Here is a 26,438-nt window from a genome sequence, read left to right as displayed (position 1 = left end):
TCGTTTTGTAGACTATAGTGGTGAAAGTGTTCTTTAAGAATTTAGAAGTGTTGTTTGGCCAAACTGGGGCTTGAGATTAACAGCAAAAATACTTACTGTTTTGCTTTCTGAGAGATAGTGAAGCCTCCAAGCACCTTCAGCCCACAGAAGAAAACCAGGCAGCCACACAGTTATAAACCATCACAAATCTTGATTTAATAGAAGTAATAAATGCAAAGCATAGTATCTAAACATCAGAGAAAAGGTAACCACAGAAGATGTTTTAAATAAAAAGTAGACAGTAGTCACCATCATCAATAGTTTAGAAGTACTGAAAAGATCGATAATCCAAAAGAGAAGACCAACTGTTTCCGACCACATAAGAGGGAGAGTTGTAGCTAAGATCACAAGCTAGCAAAATCTAATAAAAGTTCTCACAATGGGTCTAATTTGCAAACTGCATTTTGTAGTACTCAGTACTATAGTAGTACTAGAAAGTAGCAATTCACAAACCGACGCATGGAGACCTATTCCTCTGGCTTTCATATCTTTTCTAAGCAGAGATCTCCCCCTGGAGTGCAGAGATCTCTACAAAGTTAGGTCAACGTTTTAGTAGTAAACGTCCTGGGTAATGGCTGGACATTTACACCTAAATGGGAGGAGATTAGGGTAGGGTAATGAGGGGATTTATGGTGGGTCATGCAATAACAAAACGCCCACCCACAGGGGAGGAAACCCATCCTCATTCAGAAGTGCACTTCCAAAGTTACTACAGCCAAAACGATCCCAAACTGCCATAAATGTACTTCATCCCAGCCTTTGAATAATTTCAGCACCACAAATGGCTGCTCACAGGTACAACAGCACGCTCCCATAGAAATTATTGGAGGCCTGGACTTAAATTACCACCCCGTAGCTAAAAATATTAGGATAAATTGTATCATATTTACTTTTTAAATTAACTTGTACACACAGACAGATAATATATGTATATTTATTATGTTATAAAAAAACATGTTTAAGTTATTTTAAAATTAAAACTATAATACCCCAACCTATGTTAAATAACTAGGGGCTTATTTTTAAGCCCCTTGCTCCCCTGATGCATCACTTTTTCCCACATTAAAATTCTATACATAGCTGGTAATGCAATTTATTAAATATGAGACACAAGTAAACATTTTAATGTAGGTGGACTTTTTATAATTATGCTTTAGGGATAATATTTTTAAATTACATAAATGTATTTTATGGAATGATTTAATACATGTTTAAGGTATTGTGCTGCAATGCTTTAATGTATTTGTTATAGATTTAATGTAAATATATACAAATATTTTACATTAATATTTGAAAATAACATATGTTTAATATTTTTAACGTTTGATAATCTTTAATACATTTTTCTAAACTTTACCATAGCAGGATCTCTGCATAGGTGAGCAAACTTGCCAGTAAATCCTGTGAATCCTGTTCTAGGAAGCTGCTCCATAGAATGGAGAAATGTATGTCTAAACCTAGGAGTAACTTTACACACAGAAATGGTGATTAGCAAATAAATTGAAAGTTACTCCTAGAAGTAGTTTTAAACGTGAGTAACTCTACACATGTTATTACCCCTATGAATCAGGCCGAATATGTTTTGGGCTCCTATAAAACTTACTTAGAATTTCCACATTAGGGCAATCAACCCAAATATTAAAGGTGGCTGGGCATTTTTGATATAAGCCACAAATCAAAATGAAGAACACAAGCCGACAACCCCATACTGATAAAACACCTTTTTGTGCAAATATCCAAAACTCTTTTCGAAAAACACTTTTTTTTTTTTTAAAGAAGACCAACCAAAAATACCACGAAAGTGGACAATGTACACAGAAACGACTCAGGAAAACATGTAAGGAGAAATGTGGGTGGTATTAATAGAAATGTGAAGGAGCAAGATATACTTGTGGATAGGTAGGAGTCAAAGTAATTGGCACAGGTAGTGTTAGAGCTACTGCTCTGTGTATGTGGCTTCATGGAACTCTCTTGAAACACTGTTTGGTGGGACTCACTGCTTGAACACATATACTTTGAAGATAACTAATTTAAAAATTTACAGAGTTTTTTCTGTGAGCAGTGTGTCTAATTTCTGGCACATGTGTGTTTTTACCTTTTTGTACTACATCCAAATTCCTGTATAAGTCTTACCAGGACAAAGGGATCCACCCGCACGTATAACATACCAAGAGATTCCCATTCATACCATGTGTGTCCCACGGTCGTGGAGAATACACATCTGTTGTTAAAATACCCCTCACACACCAAAAGGGCCCTTGGTGTCATGCTTCATCATAGGGGTCTTCCCGCCCCTCTACGGGACGGGGCGTGCTACGACCAGCGTGTACGTGGGAGCACTGTTCTTGGTAGGACTACTATGTGTAGTGCAGGGGTGTGCAAGGAAGGGTCAGGAGTGAGTGGAGAGTGATGTTAAAAAATACCTGGCTTACTGGACTAGGAAAAAATTGTGAGGGGTATTTTAACAACAGATGTGTATTCTCCACGACCGTGGGACACACATGGTATGAATGGGAATCTCTTGGTATGTTATACATGCGGGTGGATCCCTTTGTTTAAGTACGCTTGGTTGGGAGGAAGTATCCACCTCCACCACTCGTTGAGTGGAACCTCTCTACTCCCCCCCTTGTTTCTCTTTCCATGATAGACAGCGTACAGCTGTGGGAGTTTTTTGTTTTCACCCAAATTCTGGGTACTGTGATATCAGTGCTATTAATATTAGCACTATATATCCCATTTTCATCTAAGAGCAAAGGCTATTTACCTCTGCTACACATACTTTTTTGTAGACTACCATACTACTAACCTCCTTCACATAACTTTTCCCAGTCGACACACACACTCTATCAAGTATCACTATACTTACACCTCCGGTTCACCAAGATGGCAGACAACATGGGTCTAACCTTCGCTGACGACGAAGTAGAAAGGATCCTGGCAGCTATCAACCCTTTTGAAGGACTGAGCAATACCGATCCAGGTCCAAATCATGCTGATTGGGATGAGCTAGCTAACTTAAGGAGAAACCAGATCAGAACTGCCCTGCATGGTCTATTAATGACGGAATACCTGCGGGCCAATGCAGCCCCCCAAGGTTTAATTGTCCGCAATGAGCCTTTCATTTTCCAACAGGATAAGACTTTCAAACGTGATTGGTCACTAATCTCGTGGCATTGCACCCGGGACTGGCTAGTCCTAATTATAAAAACAGCCACCAGACTCACACAAGAACTCAAAGTCGAGATTGTCAATCTAGAAGTCCGTTTGAAAGCCTATATATCCCCCAGTGTACTCAAGAAACGTTTAGAGGAACTCAATCAAGAGATGACTGAGTTCGAAATGACTTTAAAACAAAGCAAATATAACAAACTAAAGAAGGACACTTCACGGTTCAGTCACGAACGAGTATATCCCTATATACGAGATGACTATGTTCCCAAGAACCAGGAACAGAGTGAGGATGGTGACTCCTCTGACACTGGTTCAGATAACTCTAACTCCAGCAGGGGCAGTGGTAAACGTTTCTATAGAGGGAGAGGCAACTACAACCAGCGCCCTCCGTACCAGAGGGGAGGGAGATGGGATGGTTATCAAGGCCCCCCGATGTATCCCCCATACGCTTATGGTCCACCTATGATGGGACCTTTTCCACAATGGATACCTCCTCCTCAAGAGTACGAATACAATTACAACCCACAACCTTTTTTAGGGGCACGCCAGGGCCCACGGAGGGCCCGCAACAGAGGAGGACACAACGTCCATTGGTCTGCACCCGAGACCGAGACCCCACGGATGTCAACCAGGAGTATGACCAACAACATACCTCCTCAACCATCAACGAGCCGGAAGTAAATCTGGTGGTTAATCTCACCGATGTGGTTCTTACACCAACACAAAAGAAGGTCCTTGAGAGAGGATTGGGTTTTGTACCCACTAATCGGTTGGATAAATTTAAGATCCTCACTGAGATTACCGAATTCATACGTAAATTGAAATTGAAGGTTTTCTTTGAGAACAATCCATCTACCACTGAGGGGGTTAGACAAGATACTGGCCTCCGTAACAAATCCACTTTTGTTCCCCCTAACTCCACCCTACCGGTAGAGTTGCTTGCTTTTGAGAAAGCGGTGATGGGTGAAATCCAAGACATCACTACAGGTTGTGGTAACACCTTTCACAATACATCAAGGGAGGAGAAGGTGGCTATACATGAACTATCAACAAACCAGGATATCACCATCAAACCTGCAGATAAAGGGGGAGCCATTGTTTTACAAACCACTGTCAACTATGACATTGAATGTAGGAAACTGCTGGATGACCGCAGGAACTATGGAATCCTGCTGACTGATCCCACTGAGTCGATAAGGGTCAGGATTGTCACAATGGTAGAGGAGGCCCTAGCCAACGACTGGATCTCCAAGAAGGAGGCTGAATTCCTGGTTAATACCAATCCCAGGATCCCCTATTTCTACACCATACCTAAAATCCATAAGAACCTGGTCTCACCACCTGGTAGACCCATCGTCTCTGGTGTGAATTCCATTTTGGAACCTCTGTCTAGATTCGCAGATGCGTTCCTTCGACCGTTGGTTCAAAGCACCAGTACATACTTACGTGATACCAAGAACGTCCTACAAATTCTGCGGGATATTGATTTTGACCCCACCAAAAATTTACTCATGGGATTAGACGTGGAGAGCCTATATACCAGTCTCCCACACGACGAAACACTGCTAATCATTGAGGAGGTTCTATTCTCTACTCCCTGGGAGTACCAGACACCTTGTAGTCTGGTGATGGAATGTGTTTCATTGGCTCTCACCCGCAATTTCTTTATGTATGCTGACAACATATATGAACAACGTCACGGTACCAGCATGGGGAGTACCTTTGCTCCAAGTCTAGCCGGGCTCTATGTACACCATCTGGAAACCAACAAGATCCTACACACGACGAACCCATACCTTGCTCACATCAAAGTATGGAAAAGGTACATTGACGATGTCTTGGTCGTGTGGGAGGGCGACATGGAATCAACAGAGGCATTCATGCTGTGGCTTAACCAACAGAATGCTTTTCTGAAATTTACACACAGTGTGTCAGCGGAAAACCTGGTATTCTTGGACCTGAATATCTACCCTGAACAGGGGAAACTCAAAACCACGACACACTTTAAAGCAACAGCTAAGAACTGTTTACTTCTGTTTGACAGTTTTCACCCCCGTCACCTGAGGGAAAACTTACCGTACGGCCAGTTCCTGCGTCTGCGGAGAAACTGTACTGAACTCAGTGACTTCAAACAACAAGCATCTGAACTACGTACCAAACTGATGAAACGCAATTACCCTAAGAAAATCGTTGACAAAGCCTTAAAAAGAGCAAGGAATAATAACAGAGAGGCTCTTTTGGAAGACAAAGTGGCAAACCAGATCGATGAGAGACCGATATGTGTAACAACTTACAATACACATTCTAACCAGATCACTAAGATAGTGAATAAACACTGGCGTCTACTCAATTCCTGCGGATTAAACATAACGAAACCTATGTTTGCCCACAAGCGGGGACGCAACTTAAGAGACATGCTTGTTCATACAAGACCTAAGAACATATCTCGACCAAGACCTGTTGGTCTACTACCCCCAGTACAGGGGCATCATCCCTGTGGGAACTGCAGCACTTGTCATCTGACGAGAAAAAGTACACACATTACATTCCGGAATGGCGATAAGTGGGATCAGAGGAGCTTCACGAATTGCAACAGCAAAAATGTTGTGTATCTAATTACTTGTCCGTGTGGCCTTGAGTATGTGGGTATGACATCCAGACCAATCAAGGTACGTATTGGCGAACATCGCAGCAATGTCAGATGTGGTAGGAGCACTACCAAGATGTCCAATCACTATATTTCCAAAAGCCACTGTATAGATGATTTACAGTGGACAGTGATAGAACAATTGAGTAACGAACACAGCCTCCTAGAGAAGGAACAACGTTGGGTGTTCCGTCTCAAAACACACATCCATGGACTAAATGAGGATATACCATGGAATCAGTTCCGAGTATAACCACCGTCATCATACTTAACTAAGCACTGTTCAACTACCGGTTATCTACCTGACTAGAGATACCCCTTCAAGTCTGCCTTCTTTCCTTCTCTTTTGCCCCTCGTATCTGCCTAGAACCAGCATGGTACCACTCCAGGACCACTGGGTTATCTCTTTTCGTTTTTACATGTACTTGTCATTTGCCCCCTGACCACAGCCGAAGCCCCCCTGTAGTAGCTATCCGATACATACACATACCTCTTGATGCAGCCATACACCAGCTGTGTGTCTTCACTAGGCTTGGTTGGGGCATTTTTCCTACCTGTTACATATGTTTAGATTTATTTTTATATCAACCTTCCAGATCAATATCTGTTAATCCGTATGTTACAGGCAAAGTATTTGGACACCTAATTATTTTCTTAATAATGATATCTTCCATAGTTCATTTATTTTGCTAGGTCCCATTACACTCGATTTTGTGTTATGTAGATTATCCTTTACACACACCCCATAGCCTCTTTTACTCTTTTAATTATGAGTTTATGTAAGGCGCTCCATCAGGCACCTACTTAGACACCTCCCTGGGGGTCCTTACAGTCTCATTGCAATGACCCGTCTGCCTCTACCTTCCGGCTCCGGGTCTCGTGCAGCAGCGCCTGCGCGCTTTAGGTTACTCTACTAGCAGGGACCGTCTATTGGTCCGCCATACGGGGCGTTTTCTGACACTCATTCCCTGATTGGAGGGGGTATTTAAAGTACATTTACTCCGATCTTAATTTATCGACGGAGCCGACCGGGGTGGTTTTTCCAGCAGGACATTGATCCTAGGAGGCGTAAGTACGGCACAGCCGGCAGGTGGAAGGTCAACCTTCTAAAAATGACAATGGGAGTACATTTTCCTCTCTCTCGCTATTTAGGTAGCCTATTTTGGCACTTCAACCACCCGGTAAATGAGCTCATGAGGAAATTTTCCTTTTTGCAGCAAGTATGTGTTCATTTCTCTGCTTTGTTGGGCATGCAAACAACCACAAATGACATTTTCGCCCTACAGGAACTTCGTTTCCTTTATGAGTAGAGTGTGTGTTTTCTGTTGTTTTGTTATTGTGTATTTTAAATGTAGTATGTCACACTATGTTTTTTATCACAGATCACGTGATAAGGCTAGAAGACGATCATTGCTCACTTCCTTTTCAGATCACTGTTTTAAACACCACGGAATGAGCGTCTGTCCTTATAACAGTAATGTCCTATATGTCTCTCATATCATACCATTTTCTCCATTTAGGTCACAAGGAGTACGTAAGACCCAGTGGGGCGGTACCAACTTTTGGAGGCTATTTACCTCCTATGTTTATTTTTACACCCACTATTTCTCACCACATCACAGTGCATTGTTGGAAGGGATCTTCTTAGGTCCTGACGAAGAAGCTTGGGGTAAGCTTCGAAACATGTCGACATCAGGAGGTCAAGCTCATTGAGGCATACACCCTCCATCCCCACATTTTTACTAATACCAGCTTAGATGGCAGAATAAAAATTTTTTCCTAGTCCAGTAAGCCAGGTATTTTTTAACATCACTCTCCACTCACTCCTGACCCTTCCTTGCACACCCCTGCACTACACATAGTAGTCCTACCAAGAACAGTGCTCCCACGTACACGCTGGTCGTAGCACGCCCCGTCCCGTAGAGGGGCGGGAAGACCCCTATGATGAAGCATGACACCAAGGGCCCTTTTGGTGTGTGAGGGGTATTTTAACAACAGATGTGTATTCTCCACGACCGTGGGACACACATGGTATGAATGGGAATCTCTTGGTATGTTATACATGCGGGTGGATCCCTTTGTTTAAGTACGCTTGGTTGGGAGGAAGTATCCACCTCCACCACTCGTTGAGTGGAACCTCTCTACTCCCCCCCTTGTTTCTCTTTCTAAGTCTTACCAGGAACATCTGGGCCTTGCCCCACTAAAAAGATCCTGTGAAATTCTTGTATGCTTTATATACTTCAGTGGAACTCCAAAAATGTTTAATATACATTGATTTCCCCTTGTTTTGCCATATACAGTATTAACATTTCTAATAGTTTCTTGGACTAAACCATTATTTTAAAATTCCTTTTGCTTGAGTATTTTTATACTTTGCCTTTTAAGTTGATGGTGATTATGCATGGTTATGCATGCCCCCTAGACGTTTTTAGATTCAGCTAGCCCTACAAAAATGTTTTAAAGTTTCTACCTTGACTTTCTCTACTAATCTCTCGATTTGGGCATTTTGTGAAATAATTGATATTAGATCTCTTGCCCCTCTGCAAAGCCTTCTTTGCCATATACTGTCAGACATTTACTTTGTACACTGCCAATGATTAGCAAATTCACAAAGGAATGCTGTGGAAGAAATGTGCCAAGGACCACCTACAAGCAGCCTCAAAGGCAGAAGGCAAGGGGAGCTCTTGATAATTGACAAAAGTTGATCAGAACCGTTCCCTTTTACTTTCCAGCCATGTATAGCCAATCTGTGGTGGTTCCCGATGGATAAAGCCATGTACTTGTATATCTTGGGGAGCCTCCGCAAAGAGACTTCTATAGAAAATGCAGATATACAAATACTAATTGACCTCCAATACCCAGCCTGCTTCTAAATCAGGAGGTGAGGTTGTGAGGGCTCATGATGCTGTGGTACTAGGAAGCAAGCTTGGGTAGACATGGCGCCTCCACTCTATTTCAGATAGTAACCCTATAATTCTGTGTTCTAGTTCCATCCCTGATAGGGTTCAACAGTCAACAATTTTATTGACCCTTGTGGGCATAGTTGGCGTGCACTAAGTATTCAAGATGTCTGAACATTTCTCTTATTTTATTTAAGATTGTTATATAGCCTTAACTCTTGCCCAGGTTTTGTAAGTTTGTTTTGCACTTAAAAAAGGAAGATATTGGGTGTCAGAAATACATTCAAGAAGAAAACACCAGAACTCCGTCTGAGGCACAGACTTACTAAACGTTAGCAGAGGTGCTCACACAACCTCTTGTGGTACAAATAGTGCCGCCAATCAACTTTTGTATGCAAGAGCTTTTTTGAGACAATAGTGGATGAGAGGGCAGTGACATCGTACATCATACTTTCAAACACCTGATACAGACTGAAACAGTACACACCCCAATTTGGATTCCATGAAAAGCAACAGTCACACAAGTTCTAATACAAAAGACAAATATTGCAAACGATGGGCATGAGCTGGGATTGGTGACATCACATATTTTTTTCATGCCTAATATGTGTAGTTTTCACAAACTTTGTACTGATTACGAGAGACAGTGTGGACTGCTCACATGAGTGATCATTGTACTTGCAATAATAAAGACGTGACTCAATAAAATGAGTTGGTTTCAGACGATTTGGATTTAAATAATTATTCTCTAGCCAGAGAATTTCTTTCCTACTGAGATTTCTGACACCTACAGGTATCTTTAAATAGGAGTGAAGAGGTTGATTTTCCGTGGCTGTGAAATTGAGGCAAGTAATCCTGGAATTATTTTATTTCTTTGGGGGTAGCCAGTGCAGATCTTTCAATATTGAAATTATGTATTCATTCTTTTTGGCGGTAAGCCTGGCTGCTGATGGTAGTTGAACTTTAAGTGATGCAACAGGTTTTTAGGTATTCCGTTGGGTAGCATGTTTCCATAGTCAATTTTGGATATTGCAGAGGCTTGCATAATGGATAGAAATAATTTTGACTTAGCATCGGCTTAACCCTTTCGGTGCACAGGACAGCCGGGAGCCGTCCTGCGCCACGGTGCTCGTGTGCGCAGGACGGCTCCCGGACGTCCTGGCACATGGCACCGGAAATCCCTCTGGTGCAGGCACCAGAGGGATTTCTTTTGCTCCACTGTAGCCTCGGGAGCTGGGGACGAGCTTCCCCAGCTCCCGAGGCCCCCCCCCGTTGCTGTGAAATGACAATCAGCTGGCACGTCACACTGATGTCATTTCACAGAAAACAAAACAGAAATGAGCCTTTAGACTCATTTCAGTTTCACTTTCTACGTGCTCAGGGGGCTATCTCAGCCCCCTAAGCACGTAGAAAGATGGGTGAAGTATCATTGGAAAGTGGAGCTTTCCAATGGTACCCTTCCCCAGTGGATCCCTGCTTGGGAATCACCCCAGGAGGGTGATCCCCAAGCAGGGATCCACCCACTAGACACCAGGGAGGGGGGAGCAGCCCCTTGGGCAAGGACCTTTGCTCCCCCTAAACAAATTGGCCATATTCAGTCTTTCTGCCCCCCCAGGGGGGCAGAAAGCCCCCTTGACACCAGGGATTTTTTTGTTGGCATATGTAATTAGGGTGGGGGCTGCCCAAAATGGGCATGCCAATGCCCCCACCCCACCACCGGGGGCAGAAAGCCCACTTGACGCCAGGGATTTTTTTGTTGGCATATGGAATTAGGGTGGGGGCAGTCGAAAACAGGCATGCCAATGCCCCCACCCCCATCATAATTACAGCCTTTCTGTCCCCCCTGGGACAGATGGGGGCAGTATCCCCCAATCTGCCCCCCCGGGGGCAGAAAGCCCACTTGATGCCAGGGATTGTTTTGTTGCCATATGTAATTAGGGTGGGGGCCGCCCAAAATGGGCATGCCAATGCCCCCACCCCGACCAATATTACAGCCTTTCTGCTCCCCCGGAGGGCATATGGGGCAGTAGCCTCCAATCTGCCCCCCCGGGTGGGCAGGAAGCATACTAGACGCCAGGGATTTTTTGGGGGCAATTTGAATTAGGGTCGGGGCTGCCCAAAATGGGCATGACAATACCCCCACCCCCCCACAAAAATTACAGTCTTTCTGCCCCCCCGGGAGGCAGATGGGAGCTGTAGCCACCAATCTGCACCCCTCAGTGGGCTGAAAGCCCACTAGAAACCAGGGATTTGTTTATTCTTCATGTAGGGGTAGGAGCTGCCCAAAATGGACATGATAATACCCCCAAGCCCCCCAAAGAAATTCCAGTCTTTCTGCCATCTGCCCCCCAGGAGGGTAGATGGGGGCAGAAAGCCCACTAGGTGCCAGCGATTACGCTGGTCTTTTTTATGTGTGGGGGCTGCCCAAAATGGGCATACCAATGCCCCCACCCCTACAAAAAATTGTCACAGTCTTTCTGCCCCTCTTGGGGCATATCAGGGCAAACCCCCCACCCCGATTCCCCCCAAGGTTGGCAGAAGGCCCACTAGGCACCAACTTTTTTTTAGTAATGTGCCTACCTGTGGATTTTGGGCCCTAGCGCAGCTGGCACATTGGGAAACCTAGCAAACCTGTAAATTTTTGAAAACTAGACACCAAGGGGAAACAAGGATGGGATGACTTGTCTGGCTCTCATCAGGTCCTGTTACCCAGAATCCCTTGCAAACCTTAAACTTTGTAAAAAGAAAACACATTTTCCTCACAATTCTGTTGTGGGAAAGTTCTGGAATCTGCGTAGATCCACAAATTTCCTTCTACACAGCCTCAGGTCTCCTGATAAAAATGATACCTCACTCGCGTGGGTGGGTCAAGTACCCGCGACAGACAAGGGTCCAAAACCTAGTGAGGCAACATCAAAATTGCCTATCACAAAACAACCTGATCTTGCAAAGGGGGTCACCTGGGTTTTTGGCCTCGTGCCCGGCAGCCTGCTAAGGAAACCTACTAAACCCACATATTTCTGTAAACTAGACACCAAGGGGGTTATAGGGAGGTATGGCTTGCATGGATCCCCCAACTTTTTCTTACCTAGAATCACATGCAAACCTCAAATTTTGCTGAAATCACTTTTTCCACACATTTTTGTGTGAGAAAGTTGTGGCATCACCGGGCTGACACAATTCTCCTACCACCGAGCGATTCCCCAGGTCTCCCGATAAAAATGGTGCCTCACTTGTGTGGGAGGCCCAAGTACCCACGACAGGTAAGGGCCCAAAACAAATTGCGGTGACTTCAAAATTGCCTAAAAAGTTGAACTCTGCGTGTCTTGATCAATCTAGAGTAACAGAACACAGTGCAAATCACTGTGCTGCAGTACTCTGCCACAGGGAGGCATTCCATTGGTGGAGTTTGGGTGTTCCCAGGCACTACCCATGAATTTTGGCGCATTCCCAGATTTACCTTTATTAGTAGACCTTGGAATGTGTGAAAATGCTGCACATCCCCAGGGGAGGTACAACAAGAAGAAATATCGTTATTTCTCCTAGTTTTTCCCTCTTGCTAAGTGTGCTACACTCTGCAGCACACACAGTAAGAAGAAAAGGTGTCAGGGGATTGTTTTGGTGCAAGGGTGTCTGTGTTGGTGCTAGGCAGTGCTGGAAATGACAGAAATGAGCCCTACATTGTTACATACGGTGCATTCCTGCCCTTTCCCAAACATGTAGCACAGCACAGCAAGGTGGATTATTGCCTGGAATACTTTATAACAACTGTGGCAGATATGTCGTCTGCTGTATTACAAGTTTATTAAAGCCTTCGACATTTGTAATATGGGGGATGGAATATAAGCCAGGGTTTGACAGAGTATCCTGTCTGCCAAACTCTAAATATGGATCAGGAACCTCTTTTTGGGTCTGATTTAGAGTTTGGATGATGGATTATTCTATCACAAATGTGACAGATAACCCTTCTGCCTGTGGCACTTGTAATAAAGGCAGGTGGGACATCTGTAAAGCCGGCTCTTACCTCACAAAATCCTCTAGATCACTCCCTCACTTCAAGATCATATGGAAGCCAAACCAGAATTTCTACATCTAGAGTGGTCTCAAAGAGCTCGAAAAATGGCTCAGTTTTGATCTGACAAGATTTTTAACACTACCTTTCAAGCAACAATGAAATCTTGAAGAATATTATGTTGCTTCCAGGAAATGGAGATTCTCCCATTTGCGTAATGGTGCATATAGAAATGCTTCAGAACAAGTACCACAATCTCCATTATGGGTGCTAAAATGCTTACACTAATGCTGTCTGATCACTATGCATGTATTATCAACCTTTATGTAATGGGCTTACCAAGGTCAGTCTTGTGTTATGTAGTCATTCCATTAAAAATGGTATGAGTATGTAAGAAAGAACAAAATGATCAAAAAACAAGGGTGCCATCAAGTTCATACTTTTTATACTGTAAGTAAAGCCTTCAATGGAAGTCCTACTTTACAGAACAAAGCAAATTTCCTTTTGGTTATTGCCTCCATGTCCACGTAGTTAGTTGTTTAAATTCTTTCAGGTATGACGACTGACATGCAAAAGTAACTTTATATGTTAATTGTTATTGAAGAAGAGCATTTGAACCTTTTGAATTGTTTTGGATAAATATACATTTGTTTTTTCTCTTACAGCCTGAAACCCTTGAACATCTTTTTATCAAGCATCATGAAACTCTGGCGTTTGAGCCTCCTCTTTTTTTAGAGCATGAAATAAGTGTTGAAAATGTCAGTGTTAAAAAAGAGGTCAAAAGTGAGAGTAAAATTGACTTGCAAGCACTTAATTTGGTTTGTGAAAAGATTGAGGATCCTGACCACGACTCGGCTTGTGCGAGTATTGACAAATCCTATCAAGAAAGTACATCAGAGTCCATTAAATATGCTGTAATTGTGAGCAATTCTCAATCAAGTGGGCTACGTGGACATAGAATGAGCGTCAGTGGTGACTCATTGAATGGAAGCCATTTTGGAGAAAATTCTCCTGGTCAGAAATCTTCACACAGAAATTTCTGGAATGTTGACACGCAAGCGCTGCTAATTTTAGCAGGACTAGATCCCACCCAACCTGGCAAAAGCTCTCCCTGTTCCATTGCATCATCGGAGGGTTTTTCGGAACCATCTGATGCAGATGAAAACTTCCTTGACAGTGGTAGCCCTGATAGGGAATGTTATTATGTAGGTATCGCCTCAACAGAGGAGGACAAGAAGGATTTTCCAGAGGATTCTAGAATAATGTGTCCATTTCAAAGCCAAAGCTCATACAGCGAGATTACGTTTCTTCATTACAATTCTTCAGGTCTACAACCAGTTACAGGAGACAACGTTGACAATGGAACCTCATCGAGAAAGATTTTGTCTTCATACAGGCCACAGTTTCAGACAAGCGATATTAAAAGTCTGGAGACAACTGAAAGAGAAACGTATGACACAGAGCTATAAGTGTTTGTATTTTTCAGTCTAATGATGATCTCAATATATTATCTGAAAACATTTATATTTTTGTAAATAATAAGTCTCCAAATGAGTATGGAATGAAATGAACGATTAGCATGAATCACATGAAGGATTGGCATGAATCACATGCATACACACTTAAATATCACCATTGTTATGTATCATTGTGGCTGTAAAATGAACTTAATGAGGCATCACCTCACCTCTATCCCTGGTCCAATGCAGGCATGAGTGATTTCTACATTTCCATGCAGGGCTCAATATGCCTTACCTCTCTACGATACTAGTGCTGGTTATGCTCTGCCATTCATCTTCTGTGACAACTTTTAAAAAAATATATCACTTTAAAAAGTGTTTTCAGGGTTTAAAACTGTCTCAGTAATTCCAAAATTATATTTTTTTCTAGAAAGCAATGTAAATAAAGGGCCATATGAGACAAAGAAATGCATCAAAATCTATGTCTGAGAATGATGTTTCTGGCCCCGAAACATTTGGAGACGTGCAAAGTGGGCCCCACCTTCTTAGAGGTCCCTAGGGAAATTTAATTTTCCCTCTTTTTTAACATCTGACTATTCTAGTTCTCTTTCTGAAACTCTCTTGCATTCTGCTTACCATTACCTCTAACTCGGTCTCTCAATGCAGTGTCATTTTATGGATGTTTGACAATCAGCGCAGATGCATATTTGAACTGTTTTTGTGTCACTGTGTTAACATTTTACTTAATTTAGTACTATTTGTGATTTCGTGGGCTTAAAATGGATAATAACATTCAAATTTGTTCCATGCAGGAATCTCCAAAATATGATTTTCCCAGGTCTGACAAAATTCCTAACATGATAGTGTGTTTACCTCTGTATCTTCTCTCTGTGACTTCAACTATTATCCTGCTGCTGTACTGAGAAAGCTCAAATGGAATGGGAGCAAACATGTAATTTGTTTAAATCTCATTCTATTTGTTACCTGTAAAAACACTCAATAACCATTGACTGGTCTACTTATTCATTTCCAGATACATTATAATGCATCAATTTTTAGGTAATTAACTTACCTTTTCCATATTATTGCACACTGTTTTGCACATTTAGGTTTTGACTCATTGGGGTCATTTTGATGGAGGTATTTTGTTTTTTAATATTGATCCACAGAGAGCTCACTAGCCAGTCATTCAATGTGGGTGTACACTTTCCTGCAACATATTTTCTTCCTATTGTCTTTTTAAATGGTATAGCCTAGAGTGACCTTTTATTTTGAGAGAGTATGATACATTTATATTAATTAGCCATTTCACTGCAGAGCTTTTGCCTACCTTCAAAATTTCAGTTCTAATGAACTTTGCAAAGTCTAATCCATCAGGCGAATATTCCAGGAATATGGGTTTTACTGGTACCGTTTCCCTGTGTCGATGAGAAAAACAAGGGCAGTTCAAATGTTCAAAAAAGCAGCTTAAGGATAAGATAAAGGGAATAGGCTGGAATGTTCTCGAATGCAGTTCTTTAAATTTCCAAAAGCCCATGTGGTATATCTGGAACAGAAAGCATTTGAGACTGCTCTATTTGAGCCCCACTTTATTCAACCTATATGTGAAACCGCTGGCTGCTGTCGTCAGACAATGTGGCCTAACTATGACATCGTATGCTGACGACACGCAGCTGGCGGTGACACTCAGCGGTGCCCCCGAGGTGAACGCTCCCAGATTTCGTGCAGGACTCATAGCCGTGGCAAATTGGATGCGAACCAACTGTTTGCAGTTAAATGCCAAAAAAAATGAGGTCCTGATCTTAGGTGCGCAGGCGGAGCTCTGGGGAGACCAGTGGTGGCCTCCAGAATTGGGGGTGACTCCCATCCCAGCTGCCGAAGTTAAGAACTTGGGGGTTTGGCTGGATCCTACACTCTCTTTTACCAGCCACACGAAGAAGGTTGCAGCTACCTGTTATGGTATTCTGCGAGGACTGAGACCGGTCCTCAAATTCTTCGACCCCCCTACTCGGCAACTGGTGGTCCAAGCCTCCATTCTTTCTCGGCTGGACTATGGGAGTGCGCTGCTGCTCGGAGTGAATCAGGCGGAGGCTACTAGATTGCAAAGGGTGCAGAATGCCGCGGCGCGTGCCATTGTTGGCCTCCCTAGACAGTGCTCTGTCTCTGCAGTTTTGACCTCCCTTCACTGGCTGCCGGTCAGACAGAGAATTAAATTTAAGGCTCTTTGCCTGACATTTAAAATCTTGAAGCTTTCCTCTCCTCCAGCCCTCGCTAAGCTTGTTTCCTCCTATGTTCCTACGCGGTCTCTTAGATCGGAATTTCTCCATCTGGCGGTCAATACACGGTTTAGACTGAGTAGGATGGGAGGGCGCTCCTTTCGAGTATTAGCAGCAGGATTATGGAATTCCCTTCCTGTCCATATACGAGCCCTGAACAGTCTTACTTCCTTTAGGCGCGCCATAAAAACTGTTTTGTTCCCAATCGCTGACTGATTCCCTCCTTTTCCCTTACTTGTATTGATTTGTTGTGTTGTGGTACCTGATCAGGCGCCGGGACGCCCCTTGGCTGGGGCAGCTGTGCGCCTTATAAAAACTATTAACATAACATAACATAACATAACATTCCCACCATGGTCGAAAATGGAAAACTTTAAGGACAGTCTGCACCATGTTTTGGTCCTATTACCAATGGGTGGGCTTATCATGGCAGTGTATTCACATTTTATGTAAGAGGGGGATGTGGGCAAGGCTCTGGGCCTTCAAAGCGATGGTAGTGCACTTGAGTGTCTTTGCATGTTTGTAGGAAAACATTATGCTAAAGTGGTGGTGCCCATTGATGGTGTATTTTGAGAAGTGTGTGGACAGTTCCTTAATCCATGCCATATCCTGGATGTAACCAGAGATCCTAGTTAGTTTTCATATTTAGTGATCTTGTTTGGGTTCTCCAGCCTTTATGCAACACAATAACATCAGCATAAATATAGAAAAGCAGACGTTTTTCCTATAATTAACTGTTTCCCTGCGAAGTGCTTGCCACTATAAGAAATAAGGAATGGGTCGAGATATGCAGACCCCATTAGGAAATGGCTGGAAATAATACTGGCAGAGAATCTGACACATAATTTGCACTTGTTGCTGCTTAATTAAGAAAACCATGCCCCATAATTTGGTCCTCAATATCACAATTCTACCTGCCCCGACAACTGAATAGCACTGCAGAGTAGGGTAGGGAAGTCATCATAATGATGAGATTCATCTACCACAGGAACTGTTTTCTGAAAAATTTTGGTTTTACTATTATGTACAATTATGTCCTCTAACATGTCATGAATATTGTAATGTGAGGTCATAAGCAGTGCATAATGGGGGGATAAGTTATAGTAGTTAACTAAACAAAAGCTGGTGTATTTTGGAGGTTTGGGACCATTTTTAACATTACCTCCTGCCTCATTCCAAAACTTAGCTATAAGGTCACTGTAACTGTAGGTTTTTTCAGTGGATATACATATATCTCTAATAAATAATGCTTACTGTACATATAATGCTGCATCATTACCTCTTTATAAATCTATAATATAAAACTGTGAATCGATACATAAGCTGACATGATTTAGGTGTTATGGAATATATTGCAGTGTCTTAGTTTACAATGGTTAAACATGTTACATGGCTGGAATTCTTTGCTTCAAATAGCATGGCCAATTTAGTGCTACCTCAGGGATAATACAGTGGAATTTATAATGCTTGTGTAATCTTTTAAAGAGAAATAACACTTTTCCAAAAAACAGTTCTGTAGGTATTTACAACTAAGCAGATGGCACATAGCATTTTTTCACATTATATCAATTTGTAAAGAGAGGAATGGTCATTGTTATAAGGTATGACATGTTTGTGGTGACATGAAAAACATTTAAAAGGCTTATATTTTAAATATCTCTTTTTCATTATTGCTCCCAATAAGCCATCGTTCAACTTTCTAATCTAATGCAATGTACATTACAAGATATTGCAAAGTTACAAATTATGATTATAGGCTTAGGTGGGACATCAGCTACAAGATTTAACTTTTTGAAAATATTTAAAAGTTTGCAAATTATAACTATACGCATAGCTTAAGTTAAATAATGTATACTGTAGTTCCATAATGAACAGAATACAATGGTTCTGGTTGGCTATGATTTAATTAAAAGATTTGTATTGGAAACGTGTGTACAGCTATAAGATGTCTTTTTAGCTTCAAAGTTGTCTTTCCAATTACAATTCAGTTAATAATTTACTTAAGCTTAAAAACCCTAAATAACATATTTTGTATAGTAGTTTAAGTTCTTGTTTACATATATTTATTAAACCAATACAAATACTTTTCAGGTTTCTACTTTTTGCCAATAACATTCAGCCCCCTTCATCAAGAAAGTAGCAAATATAAACTTGCAGATTTACACATAAGTGTGATTATAGATCTACTACTTTCTGAAATTCTCAAACAATCCCATGAATCTGAGTGGAAAGCTGTGCCAGGAACAGGGTTCAATACATATTCATGGGAAAGTCATGTGACATTTCAGCATCATCCTATTTCCCTGGTGCAGAGTTTCACACAGTTAAGAAGGAATATGGCTCCCTGTGCAAATGCACCTTTTTTCTCTATGGACAAAACATTTTTCCCCATGGAGAAAACTCTTCCATCACACCGCCAGAAAATCGAAGTGTGAAGCACTTCCCTTCACACTCTGGAAAGTGATTTAGACCAGCCATTGACTAAAATAAACCAACTACCGTTTCTAGGGTGAAAGGGTAAAAAAGACAAATTTGTGAAGCTTTCTTAGCAGACAAAAAAGAACTAAATTTGGCTGTCAGCATTTATTTATGACCAAGTTTATCCTTGTGAATTGGGCCCATACTATATATGGCATGTCCATATTAATTAGCTGGCTTGCAGCAGTGTGTATTTAGTAGTGCATCACCCCTTATTCCACCTTCTTTTCTATTACAGAATACAAGAAGTGCATGAGTGCAGTGCAACTGTATTCATAGATCAATGCTGCACACAAATACTCACGTTAATGAACTGTCAATGCGTGAAATCTAGATGTCTACGGTCAGACTATTCTGCAATCATAAAACATTAATCAAATCCTAAATTGCAATTAAGAGCATATTGGCCTATGACTTGTATATACTTTAAAGCTTGTTGTATCAACCATAACTTGCATAAAAATATCATCAAACAAAAAATCATATATTTTTGCAGTGGTGAACTATATTTTTGAAACATTAATGCTGTTGTAATAGGTAGTTGTTTTTTTTTTAAATATCATAAAGTTATTTGTGTGTGAATGAAATGCAATCTTCAATTTATTATCTTTAAATGTAATGCATTTTCCTTCTCTTTATCCTCCTACATGTATGTTGATTTGGCAGTATTTGTCATTATTCAACTTCAATCTTGCTTTTTATTTCCACGATTACTTTTGAAATTGTAAATACAAAGTGTGCTTTACCATAATAGCAGGGTTATTTTATTTTAATGGTGTAACTGCGTTTTTCTCCGAATATTATTTTACCTCTTATAGTGTTGCTCAAAGGGCTCTAAAAAGAACTCCAAAATGTGTTTGATCCTTTTTCATAATATTTGTACTAGTTTTCATTCAATGATGTGTCAAATAAATATTTTGAATAATATTTCAGTACAATTATTACAAGTCAATTTGATTTTGTTTTCATGGCATACAATGTATTACCTTCCATGGATGTGCATTTAGTTTTTTAAGGTTAATCAATCACTATGCTTCATCAATGTAGGTAGCAGTCCAAAGGCTGGATTTTTTTTATTGTAATCTTTGCAGCAGAGAGGGATGTTGTGTACAATAGTTAGTACTAAATGTCACTGTCTCAAGAATGTATAAACCTTTGGTATATCCTGCCAGAATGCCTGCCAGCTACCTGGCGCAGTTCACAAAATCAAATTAACAAATTAAGTCAAATAAAGTAAGAAATGACAGGCTGGAATAATAAAATTAATTCGATAGATATCTGAAAGCGATGATATTCCAGATTATGCAGCTCATTTGCCTGAACCTTCATGTCAATTTGGAAACCTATCTTATTTTGTGCCATATAAAATTAGCACCGGCCACCGTACTCTGCTCTCTTCCCTCCTCCCAGAAACCAATTTAATGGCAAACACAGCATGGACTCATCACTCGCTTGCCAAAGACATGTTCTTCCACAGACGTCCAAGCCTGGACCACACACAGAGCCAAGACCCCTGGTCCTACAGCGACCCTCCACTAGCGCGTTGTGACCCTCCATGCCCTTAATCCCGGTCTCTGCTTGCCATGCTGTTGCCCCACCATGCTACACATCTCAGAAGGAGCCTTCACCTGCACCTGTTGCAGATTACCTTGCACTTTGCTTCCTCTAACACTCACCACCACCTCACCTACAGCACCCAGTACCTCCCTCACCCTAGCACACATCAACTGACCATCACCCTCATGTCCCCACACTCACATGCATGCTCCTCAACACCAGTTCACCCAGCAAGCACACTGCAAAGATATGGGTCCTGCTGCATAACCGCACACCAGACATTCACTGCCGCATAGAAGCATGGCTCTGCACCAGAGATTGCCTCAGCTATCCCCCGTGGCTAGAAAATTGTCAGCCAGGTCCATTAACACAAGCTTAGAGGAGGAGTTGCCATTATATTCAAGGACACCTTCAGCTCCACCACCTCTGTGGACACCACTACCAGCTACATGGAGCATCTCACTTTCAAGTTACAAGCCACATCCAATGTTACCCTGTGTATAACCTTCATATACAGACCACCAGGACCACATGCCAACTTTTTCAAAGACATCACAGACTTCACTGCATCCCTAATCATCAAATCTGGCATACACTAGTCAGCTAAGCATTCACTTAGATGACTACACAGACCCTAACTTACCCCCATCCCTTAGGAGCTGTGCACCACTGCTGGAAGAACTCTCAGAGAAGGACTGGGCTTCTGCCCTCTCCAAGCATGACCACAAGCTAAAGAGCACCCTATCAGAAAACATCAAGAACTTCATTACTTGGTCCCCCTGAAACATGGAAAAACTGCAATAACACAAACACAGACTAGCTGATACTCAGAAGACCTCAGGATGACAAAAAGGCACTGGAAGCAACGGATGCCTCATGGACCACCCCACCAACTACAATCACCTCAACAGTACGCAGTCTGGATTCAGACCAAATCACAGAATGGAAACAGCGCTCATCATTGCTGGCATCTGCAAAATCTAGACTCCTACTCTCACATGGCCCATGCATACACAGAGACAGAATCAGAGGTTGAGCTTTCTATTCCATCACTCCTAAAGCATTGAATGACCTCCCACTACCCATCAGAGTCTCCTCTCTTTATTTGGTTCCACATGAAGCTGAAGACCTGCCTCTTTGTCTTCCCAACCTCGCTCTTGGGGATTGGCCCTCACACCTGCACAGCACCAGGACGATCTTGCAGGTGGTAGAACACGTTTACAAATACATATAACATAACATTGAGCTTTCATTAGGCAAACTGACATAAGTGTTCTTGCAGAATTTTGGTTCAAAATCCACAATTTGAACAGTACAATGATTTGACAAATATAATTTTGTTTTGCAAAAATTCCTGAAAAGGGATAAGGAGTTTATTTTGATGGTAATCAAAAGGCTTATTCTATCTAATTCATTTATCGAAAAATCTATAAAGTAACATTATAATTAGCACAAGTTCAAAGGGTGACTATTTTGCAGTCAATGCAATGGCTCTGTAATCTTACTGTACATATATTCATTATTAGTTATTAGCATATTTAGTTTCTACAAGTTGCCTTTATGAAATGGAAACATGCAATAAACAACAAAGAAGGCACAAGTTGCATGGAGATGTATAGACAATGGGCAGTGAAATAGTGTACTGTAGCTCAACACAATATGACATGTAAATGAATAATCACCTTTGCATTTATAGAGATGAAAAGTTCCGGGATTGAGCACCAACACAATCAAGCAAACTTTGATTTTTTTTTAACGAGTTCAAGAGATGCAACAGGTTGTATAACATAATATTAAAAACAAAAACATCTGGACACACAAATACCACACCACACCGCACCACACAAGCCATTACTGAAAGGACACCCCCAGCTGGTACATAGCTCTACTATTCGCAGACACGCAGCGGTGCAGCACACTCATGCCGAGTGGTACCTGAAATACGGCAGATACGGGCTGCAGGCACATGAGCACTTACTCCTTTTGAAAGCTGCCCAGCTGTGAGGATCGTGGGGAACGGGGCCCAGTATACACCATGAACATGCTGCTGCGGCACCCATCACTAGAGCTGGAGCAGATGATGGCACAGGGCATCATTGCTTGAAGCGGCGGGAGCACGACATTTATACCACCCTATCGCACTCCAACGGACATTGCAGGGCGGTAATTTACAACTTTGGCGACCAGTAACACCTGGAGTACCTCAAGGCACCACACTCTAACCCATGCTACTCAACCTGTTCATGGAACCTCTTAAGGTCATTTTACGTGTACGCTAAAGACACACAATTGCATTTGAAAATCTCCTCAGCTGAGGATATCAAAATGCTCAATTGCACTCTAATGAAAACTCAACAATGACTGACCCGCGACCACCTCATGCTTACAACCTCATAACTGAATTCCTTTTGAGCACTCCTCATGATCGCTCGCCCCCATAAAAGATTGGATCAAACAACTCACAGCTCTCATCTGCTCCCCTCACATTATTGACTCTAATTAATCACTAAAGTATAACTTTGGACAAACATCGTAATACGCAAGATCATATCAGTGCAGCCATAAGAGGAGCCAATCATGTTCTACAGAAAATGAGATCCTTCTTGCCATTATTGGAATTTCAGTTTGCAGTACAATTGCTAATCATCTCCCGATTAGATTGCAGGCGTGCCACTCTTACCAGCCAACCCAAAGTAAAGTTGGCACCATTAAAGGCCACATTGAACTCAGCTTCATACTTGTGACAGGTTCCAAGAGAATCAACCACATCACTTCATACCTAAAACATCTAAAATGGCTCGCGTATGAAACTAGAATCTAATTGAAGATTGCATGCATGATGCACTAGGCCCTCCACCACAATACTTCTGTCTACTTGGCCCAAAAATACGAGCTGTCCAGGGGTAGTCATTCCTTAAGAAGCACCGACTCCTTGCTGTTCAAAACCAAGAAAAAACCGAAAACCTACAACTGCTACTTCTCCATCCTGCTCCAAGAATTTGTAACTCTCTGCCACTAGAAATCAGTATAAACCACTACCTCCTTCAAAAAAGAAGCAAAAAAGCTCTTGATACACAGATTCCTTTTCTAGGAGCCCTGATACTTCTTCAGCTTGGCTAGCATTGGAAATGACTAATTTCATGATAATTCCTTCTCTTTTTTTCCATTTGGTTTTACCTTTTCCTGATATGTTTGACTCGAGTGCTTTATGACAGCTCTCTGATAACTGGACGGGTCATGATTGCGCTTTTAAAAATCCAGAAATGAAATAAAGTCACTGCCACACTAAAAGAAGTAACTGAGTAAACAGCCCAACCATAACCTCCTGCATAAGATAGTTAAAGTTCTCAATCACTTTGGCCAAATGGCCAGTTTCCTTCAGATATAATAGATCAGGGTTTGAGATGTAAATACCATATTGTCTCATGAAGAACAATCAATGGGCAGTTTTGTATAAAGTGGTTATGTGGAAGTACCAGCGTTTCTGGTGGAGTGAGACAAACATTGTTTAGCATTACCTACAGTTTTGGCTAAAAGCACATCAAGCTAGCAGGAATTATCATAATCAAATTTATTTTCTGAAAGTAAACAATGGAAGTGCTTTATAAAATATTTTCAATTTTCTAACAGGTGAGAATGCTCATAATGAAGGTTTTTTTGATGAGCCAAGATTACCTTATGCCCAAATATCTGACATTCCGATTGAACCAACCCATTTGTTTTATATATTACTCTAAGGGTGGCAAATGTATGCTCTACCTTTCAAAATGTTAGACACTTTGTCAATCATAGAGTCACACAAAATTCTGGAAACTGTTCTTTTTTAAATTTGAAGAGATTATCATAGCTAATGTGGACTTTTTCCCTGTCAAAATATGTGGATTTAAACATTAAAATTGGAACCATACAATTTCCATTGAAAACATTTGGTAGGAGTCAAGATCAAGATAGTCATTTATCATAAAATTAACCAACCTTAAAGATTTGATGATGTTAAAATGTTTTGCAAAGATGGAAGCAAACTCAGTCTGGTCTACTCCCTTTGATGTCAGATGCCAGATTCAGCAGATTCAGTGAGGTCGGAGTAGAGAGCCGAGAGAAGGAGGCATGCGGTAGAGCTCGGTGCTCCTGTGCCCTAATCCCCTGAGCCTGCGTGGATCTTGTACTGGGCTCCAAGACTCTGGGCTATTTTCCAAGCAACTAGCGAAGGGGGAACCCCCAAATGTAGTAGCCCACTGTGGCGGACTGCAATGGCCAGTTGCAGCTGTAATCACAGTCTTCTCAGCGGTTTTATCAGCACCTTGCACCAGTAGAATGTTACAGCAGCCACAACTGCAGTCTGCTCAGCGGTTTAATCAACAGCAGAATTATACAGAATTCTACAGCAGAAGGGGAGGCAATCTGCCTTGCCCGTTAATTCCCTTCTTCTGCCGGCTTGCTGTCCTTTTCCCACTCGACTCCATAAGTCAGGAGATGGAGGCAGGAGGCAGTCAGCAGCGACACAAAGCTGAGTTGATGAGCTCGGCACTGTGTGCTGTGTCCCTGTGCTTCAGTGGGCATCTCAGCATGCAGGCATAGGCTTAGACCACAGTGGTGAAGAGGCAGCTGGCATTAGGCCAGAGCAGCCTGTGCCTCCTGGAGGGGAGCCTGCACACTGCACATACATATCTCTTTTGTTAACCCACTCGCTTGCCACTTCAACGGATGGTCATGATTTCGCTACATTGTCTTCTGTTTGACTGCACACTAGCACTGCTCTCACTGCCATCACTGCTTGGCATGGCTCATTTGAAAGCGACCATAGATCCATGGAAAGCGATCCTGTTGGGTCATAGGGTGTCTTTTTACAGTGATATAGATGATGCACTGTTATTCAGTGGGTTTTTTGTGTTGGTATTACTGAGAGTTATTCGAGTCTCTGGCCATTGCAGGTGGGCACATTTTTCATCTTGCTCGGCAGCCAATAAGCTCATAGGCGTGGCTTTGAAGGGGGCCTTGTGAGAGTAGGATGGCTTTGAAGAAATTGAGCTCTGGCAAGAAATTTCTTCTTCCCCAAGCCAAAATTCAAAACTAAGGAAATCTTCTTGTGGCACCAGAAGCTCTCAGCATCATTTTTTCAAATCCCATCCCGTTATGCTGTTTTTTCCGGTTAGACTCTAGGAACCTTTGATTGAGCACAATTGGTTTTAATAAGCAGAAAATGCCTAAAGCTGCCCTCAAGGCAGTGATGGGAGACTCTAGTTGCTGTCCTGCCAACCCTCCACCCTTGGTTATGTCCTCTCTCGGGTCCATGGATGTCCAAGGAGGGTTAGTGTTGTCAGTAGGGCTTTGAGAGCAGGGGGTGCGCAGGAGGGTCTGGTCCATCCACCTTCCACTGTTGCTTCAGTGTTTTCTCTGGAGTCACTCACAGCTGTCCAGTCAATGCCCTTCTACCCCATTGATAGCATTATGAAAGTTTGTTGTCATCTAGGTTTATCTCTGGGGGGTATCATGTGTGGGGGGTTATGTGCAGCCTTAGAAAACCCGAGAAGTGAAACCTTTGACGAAGCAGCTACAGTTGCCTGCAAAGAGGCAGTGATTGGTGAAGATTTTACACTCCCGACATAGGCATCAATTTGCATATGGAGGGTGGGGCGATTCCTGCAATTGGGGTTCCTCCCTAAAAATGGTAGATGAATGGGGTTTGCCCAATTCAACTCCCCACTTTTGCTCTCTACATCCGTCTTAAGCTCCACTGTACTGTAGTTCATTCCCTTTGGAGGGATCCCTTTCTGAAATAGATCATGATGTCTTTCTCCTGAGTATGTAATTGAACACTGATAATGTAGGGGGGTGCCCCATCTGATATTCTATTTTTCTGCTCAAGCTGGTATACCATTCCGTTACACTTTGTCCCCG

The 26,438-nt window shown here is 42.1% G+C and overlaps 1 protein-coding gene across 1 annotated transcript in view; it reads left to right on the top strand.

Moving 5' to 3' along the window:
- Nucleotides 1-19,897, top strand: part of LEPR (leptin receptor) — a 943,611-nt gene extending 923,714 nt beyond the window's left edge. Inside the window, exon 19 of the mRNA XM_085602358.1 lies at nt 13,435-19,897. Within this exon, the coding sequence (XP_085458484.1) occupies nt 13,435-14,238 (804 nt within the window). The 3' untranslated portion in view covers nt 14,239-19,897. The remainder of the gene's footprint in view (nt 1-13,434) is intronic.
- Nucleotides 19,898-26,438: the final 6,541 nt, after the last annotated feature.

The sequence above is a fragment of the Triturus cristatus genome, chromosome 4_2 (genome assembly GCF_964204655.1).
Source record: "Triturus cristatus chromosome 4_2, aTriCri1.1, whole genome shotgun sequence".
Taxonomy (NCBI): Eukaryota; Metazoa; Chordata; class Amphibia; order Caudata; family Salamandridae; genus Triturus; species Triturus cristatus.
This window is presented reverse-complemented; position numbering and strand designations above follow the sequence as displayed.